The sequence below is a fragment of the Euleptes europaea genome, chromosome 15 (assembly GCF_029931775.1).
Source record: "Euleptes europaea isolate rEulEur1 chromosome 15, rEulEur1.hap1, whole genome shotgun sequence".
Taxonomy (NCBI): Eukaryota; Metazoa; Chordata; class Lepidosauria; order Squamata; family Sphaerodactylidae; genus Euleptes; species Euleptes europaea.
Genome location: NC_079326.1, coordinates 28,845,329 through 28,870,611, shown reverse-complemented (window position 1 = coordinate 28,870,611; position 25,283 = coordinate 28,845,329). Strand labels below are relative to the sequence as shown.

Genomic DNA, 25,283 nt, shown 5'->3' with positions numbered 1-25,283 from the left:
TAGTCATGACCACTAGTATAGATGAAACTGTCTATGGGATGGGGGATTAGACTAGAGTTGTGGACAATAGATCCGTCCATGGCTACTAGCCACATTCAGTTAAGGCATTCCTTTCCCTCAGAATTGAATCCTGTAGCTGAGATCTTCATCCAAAAGAAACACGCTGACAAAGTACTCTTCAAGCTGAAGACCCTCTTGTTTTCAGGGAAGCCAGGCTGAGTCATGCATGATTATATATGCCTATCTTTACTGGGCAGGAATTAAGAGAGCTGTGGAAACCACCTTAAATTAGCAGCTGTGTATTCTACATTGTTCCACAGTGCATTAATGCTGATCAGGAGATTCTGTGTGTGTGTGTGTGTTCTTTAAGATCCCCATTTCTTTCTTGAGAGACCATTTTTCAGTCACACTATATATCCCATGCTTCTTTCTGAGCACTCAAATACCAATGGATCAGCACGCCTTCTACTACTGTGTCTGCATGTTGCCTGAATTCAGATGGTTAGAGGTTGAAAAGGCAAACTATATATTTAATAAAATCACCCGCCACTCATGCCATTCAGTGCAGAACAATTATCTTTTTTCTGGCGTGGTGATTAAATTATTGAATTTGAAAGAGAAAAAAGGTTAATTTCTTATCAAGCAAAATGGGAGGGGGGAGTGGATAGCTGAAAAGGCAAAGGAGGGGGTCTAAGAGTGGATATGTGGAGGAAGCATAAATCAAGTTGGCTTAAAATTTATATTTGCAAGGTTGGGAAAAAAACTAAATAGACTACTGTAACCAAATGTTGCAATGTGAAGTATAACTCCCACTAGGAATCCTAAATTTAGACAGCCTTGGTGTTTTGCTATGCAAAAGATGTCTAATTTCAGCAGAACAGAAATAGAATGCAATGTGTGCTTGAACCTATATCTAACATGTATCCAATATTAATGCTGCTACAAACGGTTGTATTATTTAAAATGCACTCAGACCGAGCCCCATGAAGTAAAGATTAGCCATCGAGTTCAACAAACCTTATCCAACAAAGCTGTGCAGGCATATGCTGCTTTCCGATGAAACAGAATCACCTACCTCTTTAAAATTATCAAATGCAGACAATATAATTTCGTGTCCTCCTCTTACAAGACAAACTGCTGCTAAGAGTTCTAAGACCAGGGCCTTTGTTCTGTTTAAAGAAAGGGAGAGAGCAGCCAGTTAGAACAATGTGACAATTCAGCTTTTTTTCATGATTGATGTGACGACATCTGAAAATAATATTTTTAAATGTTCAGCTGCCACTTCACGAGATTGACGCCTGTCGATACTTCAGGCAAGATACTGCAAATACTGAATAGCTCCTTGGGTCATGAAGCTGAAATCTCAATCTCTTTAAAGCGCTCCTAATTTAAAAACCAACAACTAATGCATAAGCAATTTCTCTGGTATACATTATGCATAAACCTTAACTCTAGCAAAGCAGCCACAAGTTTCAGATTAAAGGAACCCAGTTCTGAGACGGCATTAACAGGGGGCTGTAGTGTATGTAAAGAAGGCATTTCTTGCAAAGCACTTTGAAGTGGGCAAAAGCCATCAGCTGGACACCAACGTTTCCAGCATCAAAGAGGAACTTACCTGGAGTTCTTGTTGTTCAGGCTTAGTGCAATTTCATTGACAGCATGGGGGTGGGACATGACCATATTGAATCCATACTGAAAGTCAGAAAAATGGATAAATTCTAGCCTTTGCACACAACACATGGCAGCAAACACAGTTTTTCAAACAAATGTATCATTCTTCATTCAAACTATTGGTTTCCCACTCTAAAAATGCTTGAGGTGGTACACAGCAACACAAACAACATCCATGTGCCATGCAATTAAAGGGCTGTAACCAATCCTGGGTCTCTGACAGGAGAATTGGTATGATAGGTTTCCAAACATGTTTGTCACATTAACGTTTACACTTTTATCATCTAAAAATCATATGACACACATATGGACATCAGGCTAAATAATATGCCTAATACAAGTTAAGAGTACACTGCAAAATGGTAATATCTGAATATGATATGACCAGCCACCGATCGGTTCTAATATATCTACATAGACTTGGCAAGAAAAAGAGCAACAAGCAAGCATTCTTGGTTTAATATCAGGCTCTCAGGAAGTATATCTGAAATATCTCGTCCAGTGTTGCTGCCAAACTTTTTTTCTTATTCTTTTTTCCCCCTTGGAATGTCTTTTTAATAGAATATGTAGGGTGGTCTAGTTTGTTGGTTTTGTAAGAGTTTGCATAAGTTGGAGTTTTGTGGGGAAATGTTTCCTATGTACCAGTAGAATTCTGTGATACTTTGAACCTAGAATTTCTACAGCAAAAACTGTTGGGATTTTCACTTTCTTTCGTCTCTCCCTCACCTGCATAGGAATAATGCTCAAATATCCATGAAACGTACCTTTCCATGCTTCAAAGAAAGGCTCTTAATCCACTGTGGGTTAGTTTTGTAAACTTTAAAGCACAGGTTTTTTGAGGCAGTGGGCAATTTTGGAATTTTGAGGAAATAGGAGGGGTACCACCATAAAATAGGTATGGGTCCAAGCAAAATTTAGCTGCCAAAGGGGTTAATCAGCTGATAAAGAACAATTTTTGTGCATCATTCATGGCCCATAGGATTCAGAAGGCAAGTGGGAGCCAGGTAATACATGCAATGGCTCCCATAAGCATCATTTTGGGAATCATTAGTGCTACTCATGAGAAGGAATGCTGACATACCCCAAACACAGGGTAATTTTCACTGCACAACAAGCAATAGTGGTTTTTTTATTACAACATTTTTATCCTATCCTCCTTCCATGGAGATTCAAATAGACAAAATTCCTACACCTGTTTGTGAAATATTGGTCCTTGGTGTTCTATGCTAGCTCTACAAAGGGCCAATTTCAGCCACATAAGGAACACTAAAAGTCATCGTGGTATGGTAAAACTGTGATACACAAAAACATTTGGATATCCATATACTCACACCCTTTTGTAGTATATAAAAAAGAAACATATTTACGCTGCTTAATTATATAATGTTGAGTTTACTAGGCTTAGATAGAAGGCTTTTGTACTAGTTTTATAACAAATTATCTTCACTGTTATTCTCAAATAAATGAATCAAACTCCTCCCCAATACCTCTCAGAAGGTATCTCGATTGAGACAGGAATAAGGGTGTCAACTCTCTCACTGATTAGTAATGTGGCGATCAAAGTGTTGTCATCCCCCCACCCCACCCCCAGTTTATGTTCTGGTCCCCGGAATAACAATTTGCATCCATATGACCTAGTCCTCTCCAATCTCCTTTTTAAAAAATCGTGTTGCTCCAGGAGATAAGAAGAGTAATCGTTCCCCTAAAGTCTCCAGGGTGGATGCTACAAAGTGTGAGCAGAAGGCGCTCATGGACTTGGATATTCCCAGCATTCTCCCTCCTTCAGCATCCCATTTTGATCCATGAAAAACTGACACCTGGGGCTGGGAAAAAGGCAGCCAAAGGCAAGCAACATGGAAGCCATACATTTGCCCTTCTCTGCCCACTGTGCCAACAGAGCTTCTTGCACTAGCAGAAGTACCTATGGAGAAAGAGCCTGGAGGAGCAATTTTGTGTGATGACCCCTTCTCAGAGCACCCTGGGCAGCCCACATGGCTTTTTTGTCCAAGCAGATCTCTAACTCCCGGCATTGGCTTTTTGAGGATTTAGCTCTCTTTCTGCCTGTACAATGCCTGGACATCTTCTTGACTCAGGGAAGGAAGCCCACTTCAGTCATGTTTGAGAATCGCTCCTTTCAAACAAATTTATCCAATCAAGCAACTGAAATACCTGGTAATTCATTATGGCCCGCAAACACATGATGCAGACATGGACATCATCCTTTTTACTCACTAATCGTGAATTTTTAAGTGTTCTTCTGCTTGGTAAGGTGTTATACCTGCAGATAAAAGAGTAATGCCATCAGCCATTGGATTTTAACAAAATAAACACAGACTGGAATTTGTTACCATGTTGCCCACCCATAGAACCATACGCATGAACATATTCGTGAATTTAAGGAAGAATCAAACCAGCTTAGAATCACCTTCCCTCCCCCTCCCCACAACAGACACCCTGGGAGGTAGGTGGGGCTGAGAGAACTCTAAGAGGGCTATAACTAGCCCAAGGTCACCCAGCTGGCTTCCTGCAGAGGAGTGCGGAAACCAACCCTGTTCACCAGATTAGCATCCACCGCTCATGTGGAGGAATGAGGAATCAAACCCAGTTTGCCAGATTAGAGTCCACCGCTCCAAATCACCACTCTTAACCACTACTGACATATGCTCAATAACAACAACAACAACATTAAACTTTATCTTAGCAATAGATTTTAATGGAATGCCTACTATAGGTTTGGATACAACTGGGTTATATTACGAATTGCTGAATTGTTCAGCAATTCCTAATGTAACAGCAGAAAGAGGGAACTGGCTAAAATTAACATGGACGTCCCTTCTGTTGCCAGAAATCTACCACTGAATCCAACTCATTCACACACACACATCTATGTATACGTGTATATAGGAAATTCCAAAGACCTTTTAGCCACGAGGTAGAAATTGAAGAGCTATGAGATTAAACTTCTGAATAAGAATTCTCAGAACCAATATTTATCTTCTACAAATCTATCCTGCTATGTCTTTTGAGGTTAATACCTGCATTACTAAGAAAACAGACTCCTCTGCAACAGTAAGTGCAGATGGTAGCTTAGCTGTTGTTTACATTGTGTTTATAATCTTATACCTGTCTGGGCTCGACATTTCATCAGGGCATAGTGCAGGGATTGATCTGTTAATCACTGCTGTGCTACTTAGGCCCCCAAAAAATCTACACATTCCTTCAGCGTAAGTCTCTAAGGTATTCGTTTCTTTCTTTTTCCATACCGCCACTGCAAGAACTGTGACCCTACTGTATATATAGCGACGTATATAAAGCTAGAAACATAGGTCTACACTGTTAGGTAATGCAAAATACTTTTAACTTAGTTATTCCTTACGAACTATTATATAATTGACCACTGCAAGCAACAATGGCCACAAAACCACCTTAAGGATGAACATGACAGTTCCAAATGCATGGAGACCAAATCTGTACATACAGAGAAGGCACAAATTTTCTGGAATCCTATGACTTGATCATTTCAGACTTTAGGGACGAGATCATACACATGAGTACACACTCATACACCCAGGAATGGTTTCTCTGGGCATAGCCATATTGCATCTACTCTGAACACAAAGAAATGGACAAAGATACGATTTTGGTAGTAGAGATGGCACCTTTGATCACAGTAATGCTCTGTATTCATCAGACAAAAAAGTTTGAGCTCATTGTTCCTCATGCTGTGCTACTTTTCTATCTGAAGTGAGGTTTGTAGGGTTTTTTTTAAACATTTTCATCCAAACACTGAACTCCATCTAAACTACTGTCACAATCCTAAACAAGAAACATATCCCATTTTGAATTATATGAAGCCAAACTGTACTGGTCTGGATAGAATTATCATTATATTTGCATTCAAATTGAAAGCATTACTCGCAAGTATAAAGGAGATATTACTCCAATGTTATTTCATAATACAGAAAATATTTCTATTTGGTCTACAACAGCAGTCCCATCAACTCTCCTTGACACAATCATGTGGAAACTGAAATCTCTAAGAGAAAATAATGGCATTTAAACTCACTTGGTATTCATAGGAAAGAAGAAGAGTTGGTTTTTCTATGCCAACTTTCTCTACCACTTAAGGAAGCATAAAACTGGCTTACAATCACCTTCCCTTCCCCTCCCCACAACAGACACCTGTGCGGTAGGTGGGGCTGAGAGAGTGTGACTAGCCCAAGGTAACCCAGCTAGCTTCGTGTGGAGGAGTGGGGAAACCAACCAGTTCACCAGATTAGCCTCCGCTGCTCATGTGGAGGAGCAGGGAATCAAACCTGGTTCTCCAGATCAGAGTCCACCGCTCCAAACCACCGCTCTTAACCACTACACCACGCTGGCAAGCATTCTAAGAACAGCCATTGTGGTATAGTGGACAGAGTGTCAGCACAGAACTGGGGGAGGGGGGCTTAGGTTCACACACTTTGCCATAAAGCTTGTTTAGTGACCATGGGCCAGTGACTCTGCTTTTCACCCTAGCCTACCTCACAATGTCATAAGTGGGGAAATGGGAGAACCATGTAAGCCACCCTGACTTCCTTGGAAGAAGGGTTAAAAAAGGTGGTTAATCAAAGAGAGCCGCTGATATATGCCAGTATATTACTGGGGGAAGTGGATGTTCTATACCCATCGCTTGGTACTGAATCGGAACCTCAAAAACTCATTTGAGGGCACACTTGCAGTATTGTGCAGACTGCAGCTGATATTGTTACCTGTATACATTTCCCTGCACTGTCACAGCAAGAGATTCACTATTTTTGCCAAACACAAATCTATGTCTCCAACTGGTCAATAAATCAGGGTGTTATATGCTAGCTATGACTTAAATCTGTGCCGAACTGAAACTGCAAGCAACTTATGCTCCCTTTGACAGAAAATAAATCCAATGTGGCTAAATTCTTTATTTTTAGAAAGCTTAGGTGAGCATAAATTATGACGGAAAGACACCCCAAGCAGTCATGAGTATATTTAATGCAGAGAATATATATTTAATGCAGATACACCGAAACCTGAAATATTTTATCATGCTGTGCAACAAACCTTTCAAAGGTCTCTTTCTTACTACTCATACGCGATTCATCCTGGCACAAAAGGAAATAAGCCAGTTCAGTTTTGATGTTAACAATTACAGCAAGTTTATATTGTAGTTTGTGGAAACCACAGGGTATATCACTGCCATAATATTCAATATTCCATCAAATAACGACACCTTTACATTAGATGCCCTGTCCTCTTAAAATATTGCTTTAAATGAAACATGGAACTTTAAAAAAATGTTTTGAATGTTGTGAAACCAGAAGAATGATAAGTTAGGTCTCTTTTGGGAACTACTCGCAAAGTCTTTCAAATAACAGAACCCAGAGATGACTTTTCAATTTGCTTTTTGTACTAGGGATGCCAACCTCCGGATGGCACCTGGGAATCCCCCGGAATTACAGCTCATCTCCAGACCACAAAGATCAGTTCCCCTGGAGAAAATGGATGATTTGGAGGGTGGACTCCACCCCACTGAGGTCCCTGTCCTTCCCAGGCTCTACCCCCAAATCTCCAGGAGTTTCCCAGCCTGGATCTAGTAACCCTACCCCTCCATCCCCCACCGGTGGCCATGGGGGACCTGGCAACCCTATTTTGTACTCAGGTATGCATCCTCAAGCACAAAAGGCATGCTCAATTCGGTGCGAAGGGCACACACCTATAGAGTTAGACAGCATGCCTCTCTGGTGGTGAACCGTGGAGGTTCACTGAGAACTACCAACTTCTACTTCAGAGTACTACTGAATGGGGAGTGGGATCCAGTACCCTTGCTAGAGGACACCCAGAAATGGATTTATGACTGCTAGGTGGATAGTAGCACCTAGTCTGAGCACAGGTGATGACATCACAGGTGACAACTCCAATGGTTTTTGTTGGGCATTGCTTTCCAATTAATAAGCTATGCCTCTGCTGAGACTTGCCTTGGCAACATCTGCACTGCACCGAGGACGCTGCCCACAATCTCAGGAGTCACTTCCTAATGCCATTCGGTAATGGTACCAGATCCTCCCACCCATTCTGGCATGAAGAAAGCATTTTATTATGCTTTACCTAATGATAAGAAAGAGGTGGATTAAAAACAATTGAGTTTCAGAATAATGACCTTTGTTTCTCTGTACTATGGGACTATGTAAATGTGTTCATTCAAAAGAGAGCCAACGTGGTGTAGTGGTTAAGAGCAGTGGACTCTAATCTGGAAAACCTGGTTTGATTCCCCACTCCACCACATGAAGCCTGCTGGGTGACCTTGGGCTAGTCACAGATCTCCTAGAACTCTCTCAGCCCCACCTACCTCATAAGGTGGCTGTAGCAGGGTGGGGGAGGGAAGGTGATTGTAACCCGCTTTGAAACTCCTCAAAGGTAGAGAAAAGCATTGTAGAAAAACCAACTCTTCTTCTTCTATGTGTGTGTGTATAATTGTGTGGTTTGTATTTCCCTTGAAGAATATGGTTCAGTACATTAAGTGTCAAGCCCTTAAGAGATATTCTTAGAGAAGTTCCCTACCCACGTCAGCAGATGATCAGGTGAAGAAACGACAACAGGCTTTGCAAGTTAAAAAAAAAAGTTTATACAGGAGACTGAAAAATGGAATTTTTGCCTTGATTTACATATCACCGTTTATTAGCTTGATTGTTTTTTGTCTCAGGGTTATTGTACTGGTGACAGTTTTAAAATGTGATTTATTTATCTGTTTTCACTGTGTCTAGTCATTAGGGTTTTAATATTTACCAGCCACCTGTAACATTCACTCGTTTTTTTTGCAGTGACAGGAAACACTGGAATCAGTTTATATGGTTCGTTCAAAAAAACTCTTAAGATGATCCCTAATCAAATTTTAGCGGGCGAGGTTATGCCCTGATCTGCAGTTGCTTTCTTTTAATATTTTCCTACCAAACGTCAGGGCAAACATAAACGCCGTTGGATACGCTGATGGTTCTCCTTTTCTTCCTGCTGTAGGTTAGAGATTGTGACACAGAGTATATTGATTCTATTAATTAATCTCATATGTATTCTTGCACGCACACACCCTTCCTATCACTTCCTTCTTCTTTCCTTCAAAGTCAAACTATAAAAAGTTTGTTCCGGAAAAAATAAGATGATGTGCATATTCCAACAGTTTTACCAGACTTTTTTACTTTTCAAGTGTAAGCTAGGAAACCCCTAACTGCAATCTCATCGTAACCAGGAACACACTAGGTGGTCTTATGCAAGGCAGTGATTTTCAGCCCCAGACACCCATTTACAATACCAATAATGCAGGGTTATTGCATGGATTACTGATACGATGCATGGGAACTGTAGCACTGAGAACATAATAAAGCACTACATACACGGTAAGTATTATTATGAGCACTGACCCCAGCAGCACATTTTTAAAGATACTTTTCAGTTGCTACAGCCAAGTTCACATTAGCCTTTCATCACACCATTATGAATTCCAGAGCTTAACTGTGCAACAGAAAACAGTGTTGCTTACCTGTAGCTGTTGTTCATCAAGTGGTCCTCCGTGCGGGCACACAAGGGAACTGTGCATGTGCAGTTCCTATGTGGGACTGCAAGGACGCCATGAAGAGATGAAATTGACATATCCATAAGGCACAAACATGTGGCTTGTCCCTGCCAGCCCCACTGACCTCCCTCCTTCTCATCCGAAACTGTGAACAGAGCCTTTAAAACGTGCCAACTACACGCATGTGGTCTCAACGCATGTGGCCACGCACCCTGTACGCATGCATTTTGAGCCTGCGAAGGCTCTGTCTACAGTCTGAGACGTGAGTTGGAGGATGACGTCAGGGGAAATGGTCCTGCTCTCTCTCCCCATGCTCATATCCACGGAACTGTCACATGAATGGCGCTAGTGTGATCCCTGTTTTCCTTTCAGCACAATCCCTGAGAAATACACACAAACATTCAATTCATTCTGCGAGAGAACTGGACAGGGGCGGGGGACTATATTCCAAATGCACATATCCCTGAGGATTGTTATTAGATCATTGGTGGCCCTCTGCCTGTGACTGTGACGGGCCCACTGGGGAACATTTACATTATTGTAGGTGTATGTTTTAATGTATATGTTTTAATGTCATGTTTTAGCCTAATTAAATTATGTTATATTATACATAATACTGTTGTAAGCTGCCCTGAGCCTGACCTGGTTGGGGAAAAGCAAAGTATAAATTGAATAAAATAAATAAATAAAATAAAACACGTAAGTTTTTACGAGGAAGTGCAAGGAAAACCTTGCTGGAAAGAAGAAAGCTGTGATGCACAGCAATGCCCACAGAGCAGTTCAACCTCTTTAACATTTTGCCAGGAATGACAGGAATACTACCCACCCACCCCAAAAAAAAGAGCCAACCCTGCAAGTTCTCCACAACCTAAGAACATCACAGAAAGGAGCATACCACAAACAAGAAACAAATTTGTACCTATCGTTCAGGGGAAAATCCCTCACTATTCAGAAACGTCTTTCCCATATGAATTGTGGAGATGAATTACTCGTGAGCCTAAAATTTATTTCTTCACAGCCTTATGGAAAAGAGAAGGCTGACAGTGAGATGCCAGTGAGATGCCTGGTTGTTATTCCTCAAAGCCAGGAAATCTCCCACTCTCCAACTATATCACTGAATATAATCTATTTTGCTATTTTAATTGAGTGCTTTTGGGTGATACGTTCTACAAACGTCTTCAGTTCAGTTCAGGTTTCATCAAAAAACTGTTCGCCTGGGGCCTCTAGAGTCTGAGAAAACAATTCATAGACTTTTTAAACAACAGGTGGTACATTAATCCTCAGTTTCCCTGTGACTCTGAGGCTTCAGAGAACAACCTAATCTCAAAGTCCTTAACCTTTCTAATCACTTTGACAACAAGGACTGTTTACCCTCTGCAGGAATTGCTCAGCACTTAAGACAACTTGAGCCTTATATCATTAAGCAGTGCAAGAAAGAGAAGTAAAGTCTATTTAACGTGAAGTCCAAAACATAGTCCTAGTTGTAAACGTGCTGACAAATACGGCTGAGACACTTCTAGAATTACTGGTTACACATCTGCAGCTCACACGTTGGTGTGAGCCTAAATCTTTCCAGCACTAGAACTGTCATCACTCGGAGAATATCTGTGTATGTGCTTCTATGATTAAAAATATATAAATTTTTATAAGGTGCACAGTCAAGTTAAAAACATAAGGCCTCTAGCACTGTTTATTATGACACAATTATATCATTAGGATGTGTGCTAGATTATAACTCTATGACTGACCACTGAGGAAAACCTTCTCAGGCCGAAACGCGTTTGGTCCTTTTTGGATCCTACTTTGGTCAATGTAAGATTATACATCGTAGGTGTTTAAGTTTGCATACATTGAATGTGAAAATCTTGCCTGAGCTAGAGACAGGGGACCTATCAGGCCAGAGGCCAAGGAACCAAGCAACAGTTCTCCACCACTTTCTGAAACCTTTCTGAAAACTTGGTTTACAAGAATGACTGTAACCACAGAAAAACAGTGCCTCCCAATTCCAACTCCAAAAGACAGACCGGAAGGATAGTGTCGAGGCTGGCAACGCCCTCCCCGCACTCACCAGCAGCTTCAGGGACATGATGGGAAGCCGTGGTGACGTCAGGACCAGAGGAGCCCCCTACACACACCAGCAACTCTGGGGACAGATCAGGTGGCTACAATGATGTCAACAGAGCAGGAGGCACTCTCCCCACACTCCCTGGTAGCTCCAGGGACAGGCCGGGAGACTGCGACAATAGTAAGGCAGGAGGAGCCCTCCTCACACTCGCATGGCCCCTCCAACAAGTTCTGGAGGGCTACCACATCAATGAGATAGAGGGAGCAACGGGAGGACACCTCAAAGGTGGATGGCGGAGGGCAATGCTGGGGACGGCGGCAGCCAAGGGAAGCAGCCATGGTGAGCCCAACGCAGGCAACCCTGCTGGGAGTGGCCACGGAGCAGCGGGGAAGAAGCTTCACCGGCATGCCCAAAGGAAGCAAACCTTGTTGGCAAGTTTGTTAGAGGCCCAGAGGGGCAGGCCTAGGGCAGGAGCCACAGGAGGGGCCTGGAAGCAGGCAGAGGCAGGCAACAGTGGCTTCTTGAGAGCTGCACCAGCCAGCTGGAGGTTGGAGCTGCACCAGCCAGTTGGAGGTGAGGCTGATGGGGGAGAGGAACACAAGGGAGGTCCATTGGCCCAGATACTGAGAATGGGTCAAGTCCTATCCCTAAACAGAGAACATTGGAAACACTTGAAATGGTCCTGCCCCTACGCAGGCCTTTATTAGGCATGGCCCAAAACCAGTCGAAGAGAACTGGCCTGCCCACACTCAAGTAGCCAGAGGATAAACCAAGGGTTGAAGGAAAGAGGGCTAAGGGTGGTATGAACCCCTTCCTCTTTTCTAAGACTCCTGTAGTGTGTGGACACTGGAGGACTCCCAGGAGTCAGAGTCTGACATATACCATAAATGACTGATAGCACCAAAAGATGATAAGAGGTTCAGGAGAATCAACAGAGTCATACATCTGCTGTCCATCTGCTGCAGCAGGTCATCTACCAGGGTGCACAAGGCTGTTTCAGTCCCAAGGGCTGAACCCACCAATCAACTTCATTCAGCAATTCTTGAAGTTGTCCAGTCACCACTCGTTCAGTCACCTTGCTCAAGAATGGTACATTGAAGACTGGACGAGAGCTTCTCAAAAGGTCTTAACTGCCCTATCAGGGATAGATGACAATCCTATGTCACACTGGAAGTAAACAGACTAGGATATTAAAACCCAGTTCTATGAAGTGCTGTGTTAGCAAATCAGCTCAAGGGATCTAGCAGGAATATGCTGTTTAACTGAATGAAAAATAAGTAATGCTTTTAAAATTTAGTCAAGAGAACAGAAATAAAATACAGCGCAGAGGGGCACATTTTCCTTCATGGTTTTTTAAAATTACTAGCCCTGCACAAATGGAAAACAAATGAAGCAGAAGAAGCACACTGATGTCACAGCCCACAAATGATTTTCATATGGTATACATATTTATATAGCTGGGTGTCAACACATTACAGAACCCAGTTTGGCTAGAGTGATACAACCCTGCCAATCTTTGACTCTGCATATTCCCTCCCTTCACCTGTAATTTAAAATGTCTGCTTTTTTGCTGATGAGAAACATACAATGAAGACAATGCACAATGACAGAACCTATGGCAACCATAATGGGATTTTGAAGATCATTACGTACTCAACAGGGTTACAAAAACTTCACTTTCTGTAGTAGCTTTAATTTGAGACCCCTGCATTATCTGAGTGAAGCATTGGCTTGGATCCTAACTTCCACAAACTGAGTCCTGACTGGAGAAGAGGGAATTTCTGCCTCCTCTTTCTTGCTATTCTTGGGGGGGGGGGAGAGAGAGAGACCTTCTGGAATGTGGTAGTATATGGCACAGGGGAGGAACTACAGCAGGAAGAGGAAACAAGTGAAAAGACTGCATCCTCCTGTGCCAACTTCATCCAACCCAGCAGTTCCTTCGTGTAGTGCCCTCTCGGCAGGTGGCATGGATTGCTGCTACTCACTGAAGAGCATCCTCCCCAATTGCTTCTAGACTTTCAAGTGGGCTTCCAGAAACTGTTTGGTAGTTCCCATCCCCTTCAGCTTTTTGGATGGCTTGGAAGGAAAGGGCTTTTTATGAGGGCTCAAATTGATCTCATTTACAGTGCCATCCTAAGTGGAGTTATACCTTTCCAAGTACATTAGAGCCAATATGAACATAAGAAAAGCCATGCTGGATCAGACCAAGGCCCATCAAGTCCAGCAGTCTGTTCACGCAGTGGCTAACCAGGCGCCTCTAGGAAGCCCACAAACAAGACAACTGCAGCAGCACCATCCTGCCTGTGTTCCACAGCACCTAATATATTTGGCATGCTCCTCTGATCCTGGAGAGAATAGGTATGCATCATGACTAGTATCCATTTTAACTAGTATGTGCTTAGAAGGGTGTGGCTATACTTAGGATGGGACTAGTATTGAGGGCTCTTCACTGCATGTTAATATGCTTCATTCGTGATGTTTTATGGTGCCCTGTTTTATGGCCCAGGCTAGCCTGATCTTATCAGATCTCAGAAGCTAAGCATGGTCGGCCCTGGTTAGTATTTGGATGGGAGAACACAAAGGAAGTCCTGGGTCACTACACAGAGGCAGGCAATGGCAAACCACCTCTGAGTTTTTCGTGCTTTGAAAACCTTATGGGGGTCACCATAAGTCAGCTACAACTTGATGGCAAAAATATGGCTGGGGGTTTGTTGAGCAAACTGGGTGTGACTTTATTTTTGCTGTAAGCCACTCTGTGCTTTCATCGAAGGCTGTGGAATAAATCTTTGAAGAAAAGAAGGAATGAAATAAATAAAGTCAGTGAAACTTTGGGGTCCCCCGCCCCTTTCTGTAGCATAAATTCCATTCTGCTTCATGTAGGCAAACAATAAAAGGAACTGGGAAAAGGAGGTTCATCTGAATTATAAATGAAAAACAGAGAATAGCGGAATGTTCCCTGTAATGAAAAGCAAACCATAAAATGTTTTGGAAGTTATGCTATTCTCCACAAAGAGCAGCTCTGTGGGCTTCCCAATTTCACCCACCATATTCTCTCCCAAGGAGTGCCCCCATTAATTTTAATGGCCCTTGCACAAATATAGAGCTTCAGTTATCAGACAGATATGATCCGAGAAAGATTCTGCCACCGCTATGTGTAATTGAGGAGGGGATGCCTGGGGAGTCACAATCTGCAGTTGCCTTTCAGATTTTAGTCAGTTCAGGACACTACAGATGAACTGAATACTGGCTGGAATCTCTAGTTAAATTGGAAATCAAAAGACCTCCTTGACGACAAGGACAACGTCTATAAAAAAAGCCACGCCGAGTTCTGGAAGACTGCTATTGTGAAAAATATCATGTGCTAAAATACTAAAATAACAAAGTTAAACAATAAAATATTGAATAGCAAAATAATGGTAGAGTCTGTGGTTTATTTACATTTGTTCACGGGCAACAGGAGATGGCAGAATTCACTGTATGTGCAGATAAACCGGCTGGTCCCTCTCTGGGTGACAAAAACTACCCAACAGAGAAGGGGCACCCACAGAAAAGGTATAAGCTGCTAACCTATTTGGGGGACTCCCCAGGTATGCAGACACATAAGACTTAAACAACAAAAAAGAACTTTCAAAAAACAGATTGACGGGTTTCAGAAGAGGCAGATTATGGAGACCACCTGAGAAGCAGTTAAAGGAGGAGAAAGCAGAGGGAGGAAGTAAGGCTACCTAAGCCCCTGAGTTGGCTCAGAGATTCTTGTAGGTGAAAATTGGGGGAATTCTTTGCTGTTCCCCCAATTTATAATTTTTAAACGTGTCTAATAAAAAAAAAAGACAAGTAAGCTTAAGCATATGAAATATAATGAGATAACCTACATCACATACACAGAAGGTTCCTGTATCACGAGCCTTTCGTGTATGACATGCGGGCACCATCATTATAATACATGGACAGCAGTTTGCAAGAACCTGCGGCCATGTACTATGCATCTTTCCTGGGTGTAGCTTTACACCCCTGACTTACGAGATTCTCCGGCTTGAAGCCTCGCCAGCAGAGTGTAAACTGAAGCCGCTCCAGAGGCAGTTGAATGAAAAGCAGCTCTGGCCGCGGCGTTTGAACGGAAGTGGTTCAGGCGGACAAACCGTTCTGATGGCATTTTGAGAGATGGATGAACATGGAGGAGAAAAGGAGGAAAAGCAGAAATGCTCAGAAGAAAGGTGTAGGAGACGGAATTGATATGGGGTGGGGAGCAGAAGGAACAAAGCAACAAGGAAGATCAGAGAGGGGAAGAGAGGAACGGAGAAAGGAAGAGAAAACAATGTAAGCAATGTGTCATGCACACCTGAATTCTGCATTTCTACTACAAATGTGTCTCAAAGGAAACAAGGAACAAAACTGGAATGTGGACAGTGCAGACATTAAACCTTGAACACAATGCTATTGGTTTATCACATTTTAAACAGTGTTTTCTTTTAAAGAACCTACAATCTGCAAGCAACACAAGAGATACTACTATGATGGTTTTCCTACAGATTAGCAAATGCCCCATAGCAGAAACCTTATCTCTGGTGGAAAGCTTCATGTTATTTATCTATCGGAGGTTTCCTGTTACTCTTCCAGTACTATAAATACCTTCTCTTCCAAGTTTTCAGATCAAACGTAAGCTTAACAGTTTGATCTTTCGCCTCTGCTTCCAATCCTGGGTGTCCTTCATTCCACTTGTGTGAATCTCTTTTGCAAATCTATCAGTCTCCTAATTCCCTCCAAGCTTCTGAAGCCTGAATCAGCAGCACCCGCTAAGCCTATTTTAAGTCCACTAACACTGCTTGACTGGTTACTACTGAACTTCCAAGAAAGTTGGTGAAAAACATAATATTAAAAGCTAAATCCCCATTGATTTCTGAGTTGCAAAAGTTTCTTTACTTTTAGTCTCACTGGCAAAATCCAAAAAAAATGGGGCAAGGAAACTCAAAGCAACATGGTATTCAATATCAATACCCTTCTTAAGACTGATACTTTCACCAAACAAAAGATAAGAATCAGTTTGCACACGCGCAGCTCTCAAGTGAGCAACCCAGGAGCTTGCAAGATTCCTACCCCACCCATAGGCAAGCTGAGTTTATATGACAGTGTTTGTGGACCAGATCCTTGCCATGATGTGTCTAGAAGGAAATGCCCTAAAATGCAGTATGGTAGTAGCTAAAGAAATGCTACTGTCATAATGGTTAATCAGTGTAAGCACTTTGATTAATGACATGGGATGGGTTAACACAAATGGCACCTTCAATGAGTCAAGCCCATCCTGGCCATCTGAGTAGCATCAGCTCAGTATACGAATGAGGGTACTTTACCAGGACTCCACTACCTATCTGTATCTGCCCACAGTCCTCCACTGGTGGAGGTATTAAAAATATAGCCACTAAGCACTCTTGAATCTACCTCGGTATCAAATTCACAAGATACTCTAGATAGAAACAGCTTGAATCAGTGAGTTCTTTACATTCTGTATTTAATCTGATTAACATCCCCCCAAAAGGACCCTGAGAAAATTCCCATAATACCAAAAAGCAAAATGATTGATGCATTTGAAAAATGAACAAACAAAGTTGTTAGTGAAATGCTACTTATGTGACAGTTATTAGGAGAATACTGAAAAGCAAGAGCAGGCAGACATTAAACAAGAACTACTATGGAATTTTAGGAGCCCCGTGGCGCAGAGTGGTAATTTGCAGTACTGCAGTCCAAGCTCTGCTCACAATCTGAGTTCGATCCCAACGGAAGTCGGTAGCCGGCTCAAGGTTGACTCAGCCTTCCATCCTTCCGAGGTTGGTGAAATGAGTACCCAGCTTGCTGGGGGTAAAGGGAAAATGACTGTGGAAAGCACTGGCAAACCATCCCTGTAAACAAAGTCTGCCTAGTAAACGTCGGGATGTGACGTCACCCCATGGGTCAGGAATGACCCGGTGCTTGCACTGGGGACCTTTACCTTTTTACTTTGTGATTATTACAGAACCATCAACAGTGTCTGTGAAGAAGTGCAGTGCATGCCTCATGAGCTGCACTGTCATTACATTATTACTACTTTAAAGTTCTTCATACATGAACGCTGGTTCTTACAGCAAAGACTTCCAGGTATTACCAAGAAATATTAAACAGCTTCGCATACAGGTCTTCATAGATACTGTGAAGCTAGGAGGCAGTGACAAGGAGCAAAGGTTTAAATATTAGTAAAAAATTATTGTTTGTTTCGAAGTTCATGCTTCACTTCAACAAAAATGCTGTACAGCCAGGAGGGATGCTCTGAGAACCCCAGAAAGCTGTACCATTACTGAAACTATGTAAGTATGGACTTGAGTCAGTAATCTGGTGGAGGACCACTGGAAGTTCCACGTAAGACATGTGTATAATTACACACACATATATACTTAAAGGCCCTGACCTGGATGGCCCAGGCTAGTCTGATCTTGTCAGATCTCAGAAGCTAAGCAGGGTCGGCCCTGGTTAGTATTTGGATGGGAGACCACCGAGGAATACCAGGGTTGCTGTGCAGAGGAAGGCACTGGAAGACCACCTCTGTTAGTCTCTTGCCATGAAAACCCCAAAAGGAGTCGCCATAAGTCGGCTGCGACTTGAAGGCACTTCACACGCGCGCACACACACACACACGCACACTTAAAGACTAACAAAATTTCTGGTAGCGTATGAGCTTTCATGAGCCATACCCTGCCAGAAATTTTGTTAGTCTTTAAGGTGCTACTGGACTGTTGCTCTTTTCTACTACTATTGACAGACTAACACGGCTACCCATCATGATATATACATACTATCTATCTGTGTAAGCGTGCACACACACACAGTAAATACCAAACATAAAGGGTTCAACAGCTGAATGATGTCTATGTTCATTCTGTTTATGTTCCCACTACTAAGTAACAAGAGCTCTCCGAAGTGCTGACTATTTAGCAATGTAACTGAAGATTTTTTTTCCAAATATGCTGGAACTTAACTGCTCTGCAATTTCATTATATAAACAAAGAGAGGACACTCTCGGGGACAAGATAATTGTACGCCAAGCAGTCAGCTGCCCAAGAAAAGCACCACAAGACAAACCTAAACTCAGCTCATTACAACTTTAAATATATATTAATCTCTTCAGAGCATTTTCAAATTAACAGCGGAAATGATTTCTGAGACTGGGTTAGGTGGTTGCCAAAATAAAGGTAAACAGTATAAGGAATACGGCACTTATTGGGCAAATTAAAATGAAAAGAATCCTCCTCTTCAAAAAGGCATATTTCTTCCACTTACCGTAGAGTGGAATGCCTGCCAGAGCGGGAAATACTGTTGCCAACAGGAGAGGGCAAGTTACTTCCTCGATGTAGGTCTTCAATGGATCGGCTCCAAGGTTTAGATTTGTCCACTGAATTTTCCATATTGTTTTCCAAGCTTTCAAAATCAAATCTAAAAAGGAAATAGGCATTTCAGTGCAGGTTTGCAAAAGAAAGAGGGGAGGGGGAGGGAGAGGAGAGCTGTAGATAGCTTTTTCCTTCCTTCCGAACATCTGCAGATTTACTATGTCCCAACAGATTACGATCAAGGAAAGAGCGACAGAATGCACTGTTAACACATTTCCCCTTGAGCTGGAACACAGTGCTAGTTTCATGTACGCTTCACAGTAAATTTGGATCTTGAGAAACGGAAAAGGGCCATCACAGGGAGAAAAGTGAAGAAGAACCTTACAACCTGCTACAGTCCTCTCCTGACAAGTAATGGCTTGATTTGTTGCTGACAACAAATCTCCAGTGCTGCAGCAGAGATGGAATCACATACCCCTCTTTATTTTCCATGAACAAAACAATAAACTGGGTGTACTAATTTAGTTTCATCTGTCAATATGCAACTGAGGTCAGTATTTTTGCCATGGGTGAACTCCAGGCATAAGTACTTCCTTGGTTTTAACAGTCCTTGACCAAAGTCTTAGTGTTTAACTGGAGATGGGTCTCTCTCAGCACCATCTGTAGTAGAGCAAAACCCTTCTAAGCCCATTGATTTAAATGGGCATAGAAGGGTTCAACTATGGTCAGTACTGTTCTCTCTCTCTCTCTCTCTCTTTCTCTCTCTCTCTCTCTCTCTCTCTCACACACACACACACACACACACACTGAGGTTCTTCTTAAGGTTACCATGCTTTGTGCGTGTGTTTCTTTTTTCCCATAAGTCACACCTGACTTATGGCAACCTAGTAGGGTTTTAAAGGGCAAGAGGCATTTGGAGTTGGTTTGCCATTGCCTGCCTCCACATCACACCACTGGTATTCCTTGGAGGTCTCCTATCCAAATACTAGCCAGGGTCACAGCTGAGAGTGTGTGATTGGCCCAAGGTCACCCAGCAAGCTTCCACTGCCTGAGGGGGGATTTGAACCTGAGTTTCCCAGGTGCTAGTCTGACAACTTAACCACTACACCATGCTGACCATTCTAGGGAAGAGTAAGTGACACTTCCTGAGGGCCACAACAGATGGCTGAAAGGAGCCTTTGGCTCAATGAGCCACAACTTGTGCAGGCCCTTGTTAAGGCAAGGAGAGAAATGGGGAAAGGGCACTAAAGCTCACTTTCCCCCAGTAGCAGAACTGTATTGTAAATGGATTTCATGAGAGAAGTCAGTTGCACATGACATCTGCACGCCTCTTCCCCTCCCTGCAGAAGTATTTTTGGTAGCAACCGCACCACTGCCATAACATGTTACTCTGGTCTTCCTCCTTTCAGAGATACTTCAAATCACTGAGAATCAGGGAAAAGCAGAAGCCTGACTGTGGTGAGCATCGGCTTTCCCCACTTCTGCTATAAACAGGCAAAGCAGAACTCATGGGCCATACAGATTACCAACCGCCTACTGATCTCAGTGCAGATAAGATATTTAGTCTCATTTCACATGCTGGGGCAGATTTACCTTGTGATTTTGCCTTTTTCCATTTCTACAGAATGTTTGCACTGATTCTCACTGACTATTCTGAGTACTGATGTGTTATCATTGTAAGATAAGTGGACTTCTATAAGTAGAGTCATCATAAGGTTGTAAACAATTATATTTTTCAAACATGGCATACAGCCACTGTCTTCACAGTTCCATAATATACTCTCAGAAGCAATGCAACTTATAAGGAGAAGAGTTCTGGCCGGAATCTTTTGAAAGAGGGGATTATAATTATTAGAACAGTAGGATTCTTGCAACAAATGTGGGCATTCTGGAAATGCCCTGTGATGTACTGAGGACACCAACAGACAAATCAATGCAAATTTTTATTTTTTTATTTTTTTGCAAATGAATTGAAGCCCATGTCTTACTTACGTGACGGCATACTGTGCAAATGACAAATACTCCACCAAGACATCCAGGCCTTTGTTCTCTTCATTTAAAAACTCCCTGACCCAACTGTTGGGGGGAGAAAAAAATCACTGGAAATTAGCATATTCGTGTTCACAGAACATTTCTCAGATCTGCAAAAACTATTCATTTGCTCATTGAAGATCTTTTAGACAGATGACAAAGCCACCAAAGCCCAACTAATGCAAAACTACACAGTCTTTAGTGCTATCTCTACCAATGGGCAGGGTGGCACAACCTACTTCGGAAAAGACTGTGGAGGGCCATGTAATGTCAGCGAGCTGTCAAATTACTTACAGGGCAGTCCTATGCAGAGTTACTCCAGTTTAAGCCAATGCAAGAACTCTGCATAAGGTTGCATTGTTAGTGTATTATATTTTTACAACTTGGGGGGTGGGAGCCATCTTGACTTTCTGCCTCAGGCATCAAGAAATTTGGTCCTGCTCTGCATGACATTAATCCTGATGGCAAACGCATGTTTCAGTACTTGAGGAAACCTGGAAATTAACTTATGGAAAAGTTCCGCCAGTCAGTCGACAATAACATGGAGGCAGTAACTAAGCAAGCTAGAGTCTGCTAAAATAAAACCAAATACATTCTGAGATTTCCTTAGGTTGTTCTACAGGGTTAATTGACTCAAAAGCATAGCAAACCTGAGCCGCTATATTTAGTTGTATTGCTTTGTTCATAAGGAATCACAAAGCCGGAAGGATCCCTTGAGGGTTCAAAAGCTGTTAAGATCTAATTTTTGCATAATCTGATGCACTCAGTAGTATCACACCTAATTAGTTTTAACATGTATATTATTTTTGGGGAAACCTGCAAGCCTGAAACAGTCTACAATGCAAAGGACATAAAGAGTGCTGTGTGGCTTATTTTGAATTATTCTTGCCTTTCTACCTTGCTTCAAGTACAAAGAAAAACTCTCCATATAAAAGAAAGCCAATGCAAACCTGAACACCTATAAGCACCACCAATCGTTTTTATTTAGGTTGGATTTTTTTAAAAAAACTTATCTAATTTGTACCCTTGATCCAAGGGACCCAGGCAACATCACACCAACCACTTTCTGAGGTACATTAAGTTGAGAGTCAGGAACAGGCTTTCAGTTACAACCTGAGCTTCATTAACCAATAAAATTTGCACCCAAACCAACAAAATTCAGCCTTGGATTGCCGAAAGATTTGTAAAAGATTTATACAAAGGAAAAGCCAAGGACAGTTCACTTACAAGAACAACAGTGCTTTCCTTTTATCCCTTAGAAGCTCCTTGATCAATTGATCTTGAGCAGCATATATCTAGTGTTGGAGGAATATAAGGACTGAAACAAATCTTGCCACTGACAATGTAGCCTTGGGGTCCCTATCACTTAGTAAAAAAGGCATTATGTCAGTCACAGAGGCATTGGATTTGTATATTAAAAGGGGGGAAATATAGTGCGATCGAAGTTCCTCGTAAAAGCGGCATTCCAAAAAGGCATGGGCTAATGTGTCAATAGAGCCAGAAGAGCAAGGGCAGATCCTGTCTGAGTAAGGTATATTCAGAATTCTGCCCTGCATTACCATAGAAGGGTTAGCATTCAATCTAGCCAACATTCAATCTAGAACAACAGAGTTAGAATGAAAAATGGAGGTGACTCTTCATCTCTCTATAGGTACACTATCATTAAAAGTTCACCTAATGTGAGAATGGAAGAGGAAGGAAAGCAGAGGGCTAATGTGTGTGTGTGTGTGTGTGTGTGTTAAGTGCAGTCAAGTCGCTTCTGACTCATTGCGACCCTATGAATGAAAGTCCTCCAAAATGTCCTATCTTTGACAGCCTTGCTCAGATCCTGCAAATTGAAGGCTGTGGCTTCCTTTATTGAGTCAATCCATCTCTTGTTGGGTCTTCCTCTTCCTCTTAGAGGGCTAATACCCCTTGACAATTCTTTTTTTCGTTTAAATAACAGCTGTTCTAGAAGTCAACTTCATACCATGTGTTTACCACAATTTACCAAAATGGTGACCAACAGGGCCACTCTAAGCAGAGTTATACTCTTCTAAGCACATTGACTTCTACGGAGGCTGATTAGGGTGACACCGTAAAGATTGATTTATTCAGCCAGTTCTAAGGCAGAAGGGAAAGTAACTTTCGTTTTCATGTTATAAAGCAGTTACCTTCCACCTAGTAAAATTGTTTTCTAGGAACTCTGAAGCCCTACAAGTCCATTTAATTTCATGTAAACTGAGAAGGAAACATCTTATGGTAACTCTTCTATTGCAAGAATAGCCGTATTAATAGGAAAGCATGGAGGTAAGCCACTGCTCTGCAAATACTGGATCCAGTGGCCACCATCTGCCTATCAGCTGATTCCACTATTATATTACATTGATACTGGGGGGTTACTGCACTTTGTATTCCCAGCGATGTATTAAGAGTTTGAAAATGTTATAAAAAATACTGTTCGCACTTTGGCCCCTTTAGCTGTGAAGATGTCTTCCAACCATTTATTAGCCGTGGTATCCAAAAAACCCTTTTAAAGCGATGTTTTTTATAACATTTTCAAACTCTTATTACATCGGGAATACAAAGTGCGGTAACCCCCTGGATTGTTCCCAAACATATTTGTGAATATTGCTTGAAGGAATATACACAACCCATTTTAAGCTAAGTGAGGATATGACCAAGGGAAGCTAGCTTGTGACAAACATTGTGTTTATTTGTTTGTTTGTTTGTTTGAGGAAGTTCTTTATTTGCTATCTTAGGTACAAAAAGCTGCATACAAGCAATCTGATTAAACGAACAATTATACTGTTGAAAGAAATTTATTACAGCATATATATGACTTCAGAATCCTAATGAGGCTAGCAGAAGCAGTTTCCTGCTTCAATCATATTTAACATCTGGTTTTGCATAAGGTAAGCCATGAATTTTGCTTGGTGGATTTAAAAAAAAAACATAACCCATGTGCAAGTTTCCAAAAAATGGTAAGAATAGGATGACATGCTGACAACTTCTACTGAATAGTTAGGTTGAGAAATATTTCCAAAGCTTAGAGTTCCACAGATGACAAACTGCTACAATTGCTTGCAGACTTTTTGCTGGCAAGCAGTATGAAAGATACCGTTTAAACATTTGTTTCTCAGCCAACTATGTATTAGAAATGTTGGCCCAACTTTGGTATTTCATGGTCAATTTCACTTCAATGTGCTTTGCAAAAGGTGAAAGAGACAACACAAAAGGGACTCCCAGACCTTTCACATAAAAAGATTCCTGAAAAATGTAGGGGGACACAGACACAAATATACTTGAAATGTAGCTCTTCTTTCAAACAAATGTGCAGTTGTTGAATTATCTGTCCCAAATTTATCACTGCTGTAGCAACAGCAATGATGGTATAAAAACAAGGCCCCATAATGCTGTCACAATGCCACGCTCTATAGCAGTGGTTTCAAAACTGTATCCATGAAGATCCTTGGAAACCTATCAGGGGTTCCTCAATGAAGTCAAGCTAAATTGAACAATTGTTTGTCCAACAGGGGACTGCTGGATGTGCTCTGGGCCTTCCTCGGCCGATGTGGAATGACAACGAGGCTAATGCTCTGTGTTAAATGAGAGTGTACCCACTGCACTGTCAGTGACCATCTGCCTCTAATTATGGCTATTAAATTTTATCTTCCCATGAATCTAACAATTCTAACCCCAAATTCAAAGGAAAATCTAGACGTTTTGCCAAGGATCTTTTGGTCTACAGACTTAACCCAAAAGATCTATCGACTATTCAAAACTGAGATTTTGATCGAGTGTAGAGTGTCCGTAATTAGTGCTAAAAACCAATGGGAAGCTATTAAATCGTATGAGAAGTTAATAACATGTATAGCTGATTCGGCAAAACAGCAGTCTGAGGGGAGGATGAAAACAAGGGAAAACCCCTCTAATATTTGGTTTGACAAGGAATGTAGGGTCCTAAAGACACAAATTCGTGGTATCCATCGTCAGTATCGGATCTACTAATAGAATACTTTAACCTCAAAAATTCGTTGCATCAACTCACTTAAAAAAAAGAGAGTGTACCCTATATAAGGCAGAATCCTTTGGAGTTCTAGGGGTGCCACGGCAAATACTGAAGGATTCAGCAGCAGCTTAAAGCTAAATTTGACAACATAGTGGGCAATCCATGATCCATCTGATTTAGAAAAGGGGGTTGCGACACAGATCAGGATTGTGAGGGAGAGGGGGCTTTCTCTCATTTGTCTATTGAAATCCCTGCTCACTGAAGATACTATTTGCCAGAGAGAAAAACAAAAACAAACCAAGGGCAATTGCTTGTTTCTGGGCACCCAACAACTGTGGGTGAGGGAGGGTAGAATGAGAAAAATAACATGGGGCAAAGGTTACAATCCCCAGCACTTCTTTATTCAGCACCTCCAAATGCGGGTGGTTTTTAGCTATATATATATATATTTAAGTGTGAGATTTAATAATAAATCTTTGGTCAACTCCTCTGGTCATTCAGGATTTTCTGAAGATGGAAAGTTTAAAAAACAATGTTGTGCACTATTTATTTTTCAGTGTGGACCACAAAGGGGAGACAGAGGTAATCACT

The 25,283-nt window shown here is 41.8% G+C and overlaps 1 protein-coding gene across 5 annotated transcripts in view; it reads right to left on the bottom strand.

Moving 5' to 3' along the window:
- The window catches only part of FMNL2 (formin like 2), a 248,757-nt gene that overhangs the window by 55,954 nt on the left and 167,520 nt on the right, over positions 1–25,283 (bottom strand). For all 5 annotated transcript variants that reach the window (XM_056861347.1, XM_056861350.1, XM_056861348.1 and 2 more), the window contains exons 5-9: positions 20,663–20,746; positions 18,624–18,776; positions 3,841–3,949; positions 1,616–1,692; positions 1,076–1,169 (exon numbers count right to left, since the gene is read on the bottom strand). In XM_056861347.1, coding sequence (XP_056717325.1) covers positions 1,076–1,169; positions 1,616–1,692; positions 3,841–3,949; positions 18,624–18,776; positions 20,663–20,746 — 517 coding nt within the window. The remainder of the gene's footprint in view (positions 1–1,075; positions 1,170–1,615; positions 1,693–3,840; positions 3,950–18,623; positions 18,777–20,662; positions 20,747–25,283) is intronic.